The sequence below is a fragment of the Nannospalax galili genome, unplaced genomic scaffold (assembly GCF_000622305.1).
Source record: "Nannospalax galili isolate Female #2095 unplaced genomic scaffold, S.galili_v1.0 scaffold281, whole genome shotgun sequence".
Taxonomy (NCBI): Eukaryota; Metazoa; Chordata; class Mammalia; order Rodentia; family Spalacidae; genus Nannospalax; species Nannospalax galili.
This window is the reverse complement of record NW_008349068.1, coordinates 5,654,218-5,663,147: the sequence shown is the minus strand read 5'-3', so window position 1 is coordinate 5,663,147 and position 8,930 is coordinate 5,654,218. Positions and strand designations below refer to the sequence as shown.

The window sequence follows — 8,930 nt, the reverse complement described above, 5'->3', positions numbered from 1 at the left end:
CATATAGCCATACAATTGTATTTTGATCATATTCACTTTCCATTCCTCCCTCTAATTTACCCCCATCCCGCCCCAACTTATGTCCCCCTTTTTTTATACCCCACTGAGTATAATTTATGCTACCCCTAAATGTATGGGTATGGGGCATCCACTAGAAGGTCATTGACCAACCAGGGACAACACCCCTAAATAAAGCTGACTTTTCCTCCACTAGCAGCCATCAGCTCTTCAGCATGGGGTGGGGGCTTGTGAGCCCCTCCATGCTGGAAACCCATCTTATTTTTTGAGACAGGTTCTCTTCACTGAATCTTAAGTTCACTGTTTCAGCTGGACTGTCTGGCAAGCAAGTTCCCAGGACCCACCTGTTTTTGCCCTACAGCACTAGGGTTACTGGAACATGCCACTGTGCCCTTCTTTTTACGTGGGATTTGGGGTTTAGCACTCAGGGCCTCATGTTTTCACAGCAAGCGCTTTATCTACTGAGCCATCTCTCCAGCTCCATATGCTAACTTTATTAAAACTCCAGAAGGCAGTCATGAGTAGTTTTAATATCACACGAAGAAGCAGGCACAGAGAAGTTAAGGGACAGGCTCAGGTATTACTGGAATACCAGAGTTTGTGCTGTCTGACACCACAAGGCCAATGAGCAGACAGGAACTCAATCTTGAAGTTGTGCTTTATTCAGAGAGCTGGCAATCTGAGTAGGCAGCAGGTTAGCACCCTAAAAATTACCTTCCCCCTCATCTTCATCTCCAGATTATCTATGGAGCTCAGGAGTGGTAAAAACACAGGCACATCCATCAATTCCAGAGTTCAGTCTTACTCCTCTGGTCAGGTGGTCAGTCTCATTTCTGAGACTTGCATCTCTCTCTCTCTCTCTCTCTCTCTCTCTCTCTCTCTCTCTCTCTCTCTGCCTGGAGTGCCTCTCTGAGACTCTTCCCACAATGACTGTCCCTCTGAGTCCAATCTGAAGCACAGCTTTCCCCAGGGGCTTCCATTGCTGTTCCATAACCACCTGCATGCCACTCTGCTCCGTTCCCTTATTCACTGTGTCTGCCTGTGAAACAACCCAGCATAGCGAATAGATTGCTTCTTGGTTCTCTGTCCTCCCTCTCCTCTTTCAGTCCCCAAGCAAGAATCTGGTCTGCCCTTCCCACCACACCTCAGAAACAGGGCCTGGTGCTCCCTGAAGGCATGGGGACTGTAGCCTTGAAATCAGGGCAGCATAGTGCCAGCACATAAAGCTATCACTAATCTTGGTACACTGGCCTTTTTATGTGTCCTTCCATCCTTGAGTTCACAGAGAAGTGAGTCGGGCATTGGTTTGTGGAGGCTGGTAGGGGCAGGTGAGAGCAAGTTGGGAAGGTCAGGGCAAGTTCCTCAGACAAGGGGATATTTGAGCTCCATGGCAAAAGAAAGGCAAGAGCCTGGGGCAGAAAAGAGGAAGTGGCTATGCCAGGAAAGGAGCTATGAAGAGCATCCGTGTGGGAAAGCGGCCTCTTGGGCAACAGGAACCAAGCACAGAGTAAAGGCAGCCCATGAAGTTCACATCCATCACCTCAGGTGCCTCAACTGATGTAGCTGTTCACATCTCAAGACTCTGGATTGGTGAGACTGCCCAGATACTATCACTGGCAGGTGTTTACCACACAAAGCTCATATGACTTTTAGAAACAGAACTGTCTTCTTCCAGGTCCCCCAGGCTCTGTTACCCCGCCGCTCCTTGCACCCTTTTGCCATGTTGACAGCACCCAAAGCGGCAGAGTGTGCCAGCAGACAGAGTAAGCCTGTTTACTTCTGGCATGTAGAAAAAGTTAAATTAACTAGAGGGTGGGTGCACAAGGTAAGGTTAAATGGTAATCATGAGTAGATTTCTGTCTGGTGGGATTAATAATAATCAGGATTCTTTATAACCTGTTCCCCCACATTACCCAAATCAGAAAGGCTTATTTCTCAGATTCTTTGGTGGTGGTGGTAGTGGTGGTGGTGGTGGTGGTGTGTGTGTTTGTGGGGGGGGGGGTGATGCAAGCAAGATTGAACACTGTGGGTAGACACATATTTCTAAAGTTCCATATTCAGATGCGGTTGCTGCCTATGTCTGCAGGTGTCAAGCTGAGAGGAGGAACAATGAATAAAAAAGTCACCAGCTCCACAAAGGAAGGAATGGCACAGGGTACAAATCCTGGAAAAGGTTCTCATGCACACAGCCAAAGAATAAAGTAGGTCTAAGGATAAATGTTGTGGGATAATTGTGTTTATAATCTGGTTGAAAATTGAGCCTTTCAAGGCAGAAGTTGTGGGTTTGAATATAGTGCCTGTTACTTATCAGCTATGTGGCTTTGAATGGGCTACTTTACCTGCCTGCTGCAGAAAATGGGGAAAATAATGATACCCATCCCTTAAGTTTGTTGAAATGATTAATTGAGGTTATGGATGAGAGGTTAGAATGGCACTTGGTACATAGTAAACCCTAAATAAATGTGAACTATGATTAGCTTTCACCTCTTGAAAAATCCAATTCACAAATTAGTTGGCTGTTAGTTGATTCCAATAGGGAGGAGGCTTATATTAATATTTGTATCTGAAATGTTCCTGAGGAGAATTTGATACAAATGAGAATTCTATCTTTTCTTTTGTGGAATCTCCTCTACTCCTGTCCTAGTCATCTGATCCTCAATTGTTATGCTGTAGAATTTAGAGAATGATCAGAGATGGATGGGGCTAGAGGGAAAGTAGAGAGAATCTGTCATGTTGTGGTTCATACTCCAGCTCTGATTTTCAATCATATGGCTCAAAGTGAAGAGAGATGTCAAAAGAATCCAGAGAGACCAAGTTGATCAACATGATAAAAGCTGAGATGGGAGATAATCCAAAGAGCTGAAGCTGGGAGTCTGGGGTACTTTAGGGATCTGTAGCATGAGATACTCCAGATGAGCTGGAGAGTTAAAGTAGGAAAGGGAAGAGTTGTGAATTGGGTTTACTTTAAGAAACTTTAAGTTGAAATTGAAAATTTATTTCCATTAGTTTGATTGCTGTATTATGCATATTTTGAATACAAATCTCTGAATTAGCAGAACCACATGACACTCAGGATTTATTCAGGTTCTAGAAACATATTGATTGATTAATTGATTGATTGATTGATTGATTGATTGATTGATTGATTGATTGAAAATATAACCTCACGCACACACATATTGAATGCTCAGCAGTTAAGTCCACTGGTTGCTCTTGCAGAAGACTCAGGTTTCATTCCCACATGGCAGCTAAAAACTATCTGTATCTCCAGTTCCAGAGGAATCTGCTGCCCTCTTCTGACCTACACAAGTGTTGCATGACATGAATACACTTATCACACATATAAGCAATACACTTATAAAGGAACTATAACCTCATCACAGGGCCTGCTTTAGAAACTTCATGAATTCTTTGATCACATCAGGCCTTAATATTCTATTCCAAAAATAGAATGACAACACGGAGAAAACCATCACCATATTGAATTTTCTTTTAAAACTAGTTGCTATAATGAGATTTAAGGGTACAGATTTCCTAGAACTATAGCTTTGTTCCTGAAGAACTTTCTAAGGTAAGATGGTATCAACTTTCATGAGAGTTTAGAAACAGCAGGATTTAGAAAACAAAATGAAACAACAAACAAAAAGCAGTAAGACTTCTAGACACAGTACATACAAACATTCATGTGTATGTACACATACAAACACACTGATAAAGGGACAAAATTTAATCATGCAAAAACAGACCTCTGGAACAGGCTTAGAGATCCACTGAGGCTCCTGTATGGACACTGTGTAATGAGAACATAGCTCTAATATTTCAGTTCTAAACATCATTTGGAGATTATTTTTAAAATATGATTTCATTCTGGGATTTTGTCTGGCTTAAGCTTACACAGATCTTGTACATGCTGTCACAATTGCTGTGAGTTCATATGTGCAACTGCCATATATATATATAAATTTCATCCTATGTGTTTTCTTTCACAACCACCAATGACTATTGGCTTCTTGATGAGGTGCTGAGGGCAGACCCTTATCTCCTTATATCTCACGTGTAGATGAAGTACTCTGCAGGTTCTGGAGAGCTGGTAACTACTGTTGGCGAATGAACCAACAGTCTTGAGTGTCTACACTGATCAAGAGACTCCTTTCTAAGCTCCAGGCATTTCTACTGGCTAGTCAATGCTTAAGAGCCCTAGTATGTCAGAACTGACTCCATCACTGGGCCCATCTTCGTATGAATCCCTTCTGGAAATGCTTTTTCTTGAAAGTCAAATAATAAAATCCATTGTGCTTTTTAAATAAAGCCAATGATTTATTTTTGTATAATTTAGGCATTTTTCTAACTCCTGAGTACTTTTTAAATACTTTATAAAATATAGTAGTAAATAGCATACTTGAAGGTAAATATTTCAAACTATACCAAAAATACAACATGAAAAGCAAAAGAATTCTCTATTCTCTGCATTCCTCTCCTACTGCTCATAACAACCACTGTTAATATTTCTTGTGATATTCCAGTATTTACTGTATATATTTTTTATTTACTGCATACACATTGGTATATTGTACTTATTGTTATATTACACAAGTAAATATTTTATTAAATATATAGAAAATGTGCTTTGTAGTTTGTTGTTGAAGAGTTTTTCATCTTATGTATTTGGGATTCCTCATTTTTCTTTCATGGATTATGGAGATAGTATCATGTCTTTGAACTGAAACACTACTTTTTTAACTTCAGTATAAAGCAATACCTTCTTCAATATTTTCTTTTATTTCCAGTTATTGAGTTTGTTCATAAATTAAGAGGAAAAAAGCTGTTTGGGGGGTTTCTTTTTAGTTGCATTAGCATTAGTAGCTCACTTTAACCAAAATGGTTATGAGCAATATCTCACAAGAAAGCTAATCTCTCTATATTTTGGGTTATTTTCTATAAAAAGAAAATGTATAATTGTGTCTACCTCATAGGGCTGTTACAAGAACTACATGAGTAAAAGCTTGGAGAATTGCCATGATCACACCTGTCCCCTCTCTTACCACTCCTGGAAAACTCACTACATCATGGAAGAGAGCAAGAAGGGGGTGGGGGATTTAAACTTCAGTTCAAAGCAATAGGCAAAACTCAGAATAATATGCTTCAAACATAGCACATAACTGCCAGGGAGCTGAAAAATGATTTGCGTTGGGTAGGGTTAGTCCAAGAAAGTATGATTTTTATTATTTTTAAAACTTGAAAATAATTTCAAGCTTAAAGAAAAGTTGTCATAGTAAATAGGACACAGATTCAACATCTACTGTTAATGTTTGTTCCATTAGCTTCATTACTTTCTCTTTGCCTCTTCTGTCTCTCTTTTTGTCTGAGTATAGAGCTATTGTTATACAATCTTTTCTGAGTCATTAAAAGTTACACACGGCCTATCAACTTATTCCTTATACTTCAGTTTGCATCTACTAAGAGCAAAGTCATGCTCTTAAATAACCAATTATCAACTTCAGAATAGCAAACACTGTCACTTTTATCTAATCTAACACTTATGTAGCAACTTTTCACTTGACACAATAATATCCTTCTTATGCATTTTTTCCTTTTATACAGGATCCAGTGGGAGACCATATATTGTATTTAGTTGAGAAATACAATTTATTTTCCAGCTCTTTCAGAATTGTTCCACAAAAATTATTTTATATCTACATTTACCTAATCCATCTCAGTCAGTATCTGATGTTTGACCTTAAATCCCTATAGATGGAAAACCAGTGTTTATGTCTGTGTTGTACTGATGTGCTTGGTACTAAAACCACCCTTTCATTCCGCAGATCACTTGGAAATGTGGGCTTGTCCTGTGGCCCTCCTAAAAGAGCTTCTGGGAGCAGACAAGAAGGATCATCCTAATGCTGCAGCTGTCACCGGCATGTGGCTTTCTTTGCAGTTAGCTTCTGATGCAAACTACATTGAAAGTTATGTTTGCCACTGAGCTTTATTTGAAGCATAGTTCACACCTACATTCTGGGAAAAGAACAAATGTGTGTATCCTGTGCTATGCCTGTGCTATGCCTGGAGGACTGTTGGAGCATTCGGAGAAGATATATTTCTGTGTAGGATCAGACAATCTAGCTTTGAAGCACATTTTGCTAAATGTGTAGCACTGAATATTGCACAGGATGCTGGGGTTGGGAGGCAGTTTTCCAAAGTTATAACCCAAAATAAAATTACTGTGTTATTACCATACTTTCAAAAAGAGAAATGTAAAATCATTTCAATAAAGCATTAAAAGATAAAGAGTGCAAGCTTTCTCTCAAGAGAACATAATGACCACTAGGAAAATAAAAGGCTCTACTTCTTCACTACCTTTCCAAAATGCCAAGTAGACACATTGCTTAACCTGTTTGCAGTAACAATTTTATCAAATGAATATAAGTACACATTATACATTTCCTTTCTTAAGGATCAGGTGTGTCATCTTTCTGCAGAATAGTCTCATTACCTTGTGCAAAATCAGGTGGGTTTGTTGACCTCTTCTGAAAATGATGACACACTTCATGTTGGGATTGTGGCTGGGGAGATCAGCATGGGCTTTTCCACATTGGGCTTGATCACGTTTTTAGCTGAGGCTTACCAGGACACGTGCAACACTAGGATGGAGGCAGAGGAGAATATCCTTTAATCCCTGCCAGGTTCCAGCTGCAGGGGACTTTGCCCAGTTTGCTTTGTACATCCCTGCTGGCTATGAGAAGACATTATTTTTCCTTGTCCACTCTTGTTATCTGTCCTTTCACTATCTGCACATTCAGTGTAAGTGCTGCCCGAGGATTTTCATGAAGGCACTGTGACTATATTAATAGCGCTAGTTGGGTATCCTTCTAGGTTCTTCTCCAGCCCCTCCCCCACTATGGAGAGGAAGCAAAATGGTCTTTGATTTCAGCTTTATACTTATGCATGGGATGGGATGATAGAAGATAATCTAAGGCTTGACTATCCTCCATCCCTGACTATTTAAGGAGTGCTCCAAATCAGTTGAGAGCAATGGAGAAAAACTCTTGAGGCCATCACCAGGGCTCAGCGAAGCAATGACATTTGGTGAGGGAAAACACAGACAAATCATAATACTGGTTCAAGAAACAAAAAGCAGCCCTAGAAGGGCGGCAGCAGGAATAGAAAGGTGCTGTGTCTCTTCCTAGTCTTTGACTGTCTCAGATTGAGAGAGCTCTTCATTTTTAGCCCAAGAAGTGTTAAATCTCAAAACAAAATGTATTTCTTTCAAAGCTGCTTTTCACCATTAACTCAAAATCATACATTTTAAAATTAATTTTAGTATTTTCATCCACTGAATTTATAATATATGTTTATAATAAGAATTAAGGAAATCAGGGCTGGAGAGATGGCTCAGTGGATAAGAACACTGGTTGTTCTTGCAGAAGACCCATATGGCAGCTGACAACTGTCTGTAACACCAGTTCCAGGGGATCTGACAGCTTCTTCTGTCTTCCGCGGGCATTGCATGACACAGGTGCACTTAATATTTTTAAAAAGAATTAAGGAAATAAAAAGGCAAAAAGAAGAAATAAAACAAAGACTCTATGTAACCTTACCGTTCATTGGTAACACTGATTGATATTTTAGTGTGTACAGTGCCCTAATTTTTTCATCTTAAACACGAGCACGTTTTAAAAAATTAAATCCATATTCTACTGTGAATGATGTGCAACTATTTTCTATTAGGGAATTTTTGTTTCTTTCTTTGCTGCCTCTTGGTACCTCCAGTGCTTCTGGAACTTGTGATTCTCATGAGCTTCCACAGATGGAAGCACCAACCTCCATCTCAGCAGTTTCTACAGCAAACATTGCAACATGGTGGGCGTAATGTACTTCTAGAGAGCTGCAGAGGATGAGAAGTGCGCCCTTTGTCTCCAAGGTCATGATGGCTCTGCTGACTTTAATTCCTTTCACTGAAGCTAGTGAGAACAACTGGAAAATACCAGAGAGAATGAGAGCCCCCGCCCTATGATCCCAAATGAAAAAGAGAGAGAACACAGAAATTCCCTATGCATTACCCCCAGGTCCCTTTTGTGCTGTTCTTGCCAACACAGCAGCCATCCTGCTGTGTCTATATCAGCTGCCACTCCTGTCCCCATCACACTCGGCACTGATCATTCGCTGTCAACAACGATGGGGAAGGTGAGCCAAGAGAGGAGCCGTCCTTGTCTGTTGAGCATCTCCCCTGTGAGGATGTGCCCTCCATCTGACCATGTGCTGTTCTCTCCTTTTCCTTTGCAGATCACCTTCTTCTAGGACCGCGGTTTCCAGGGCCGCTGCTATGAGCGCAGCACCGACTGCCCCAACCTGCAGCCCCACTTCAGCCGCTGCAACTCCATCCGCTTAGACAGCGGCTGCTGGATGCTCTATGAGCGCCCCAACTACCAGGGCCACCAGAACTTCCTGCGGCTCGGGGACTACCTCGACTACCAGCAGTGGATGGGCTTCAGCGACTCCATCCGCGCCTGCTGCCTCATCCCCCAAGTAAGTGTGGCTCTGTCCTAGTTATCAGTCTCTGGAAATACATATTATCATCTTAAACCAAGTCATTCCAACTAGAGAGCAGAAAGTGTATGTGACACCTAGTGTGTGTGATGCAGTTGGGTACCTGAAACAGGAATCTCATTTCTCAGGAACTATGTGGTGAGGTTTTAAAAACTTGTGCTCCCAGATTCTATATTGTAAATGCCACCAAACTTTAAACACCAGTACCTAATTAAGAAAAAGAGTATAAAAGATTAAAAGATACTGCATTTACTATTTGTTCAAGATAAATCCCCCCCCCCCACCAAACTTTAAACACCAGTACCTAATTAAGAAAAAGAGTATAAAAGATACTGCATTTACTATTTGTTCAAGATAAATCCCCCCCT

The 8,930-nt window shown here is 40.8% G+C and overlaps 1 protein-coding gene and 1 pseudogene across 4 annotated transcripts in view; both read left to right on the top strand.

The window, feature by feature from the left end:
* CUNH2orf80 (chromosome unknown C2orf80 homolog) overlaps positions 1 to 6,303 on the top strand; it is a 24,139-nt gene extending 17,836 nt beyond the window's left edge. For all 4 annotated transcript variants that reach the window (XM_008846206.3, XM_008846207.3, XM_008846209.2 and 1 more), the window contains exons 6-8: positions 1,694 to 1,781; positions 2,105 to 2,219; positions 5,841 to 6,303. In XM_008846206.3, the coding sequence (XP_008844428.1) occupies positions 1,694 to 1,781; positions 2,105 to 2,219; positions 5,841 to 5,916 (279 nt within the window). In that variant the 3' untranslated portion in view covers positions 5,917 to 6,303. The remainder of the gene's footprint in view (positions 1 to 1,693; positions 1,782 to 2,104; positions 2,220 to 5,840) is intronic.
* Positions 6,304 to 8,190: 1,887 nt separating this feature from the next.
* The window catches only part of LOC103744446, an 8,549-nt pseudogene continuing 7,809 nt past the window's right edge, over positions 8,191 to 8,930 (top strand).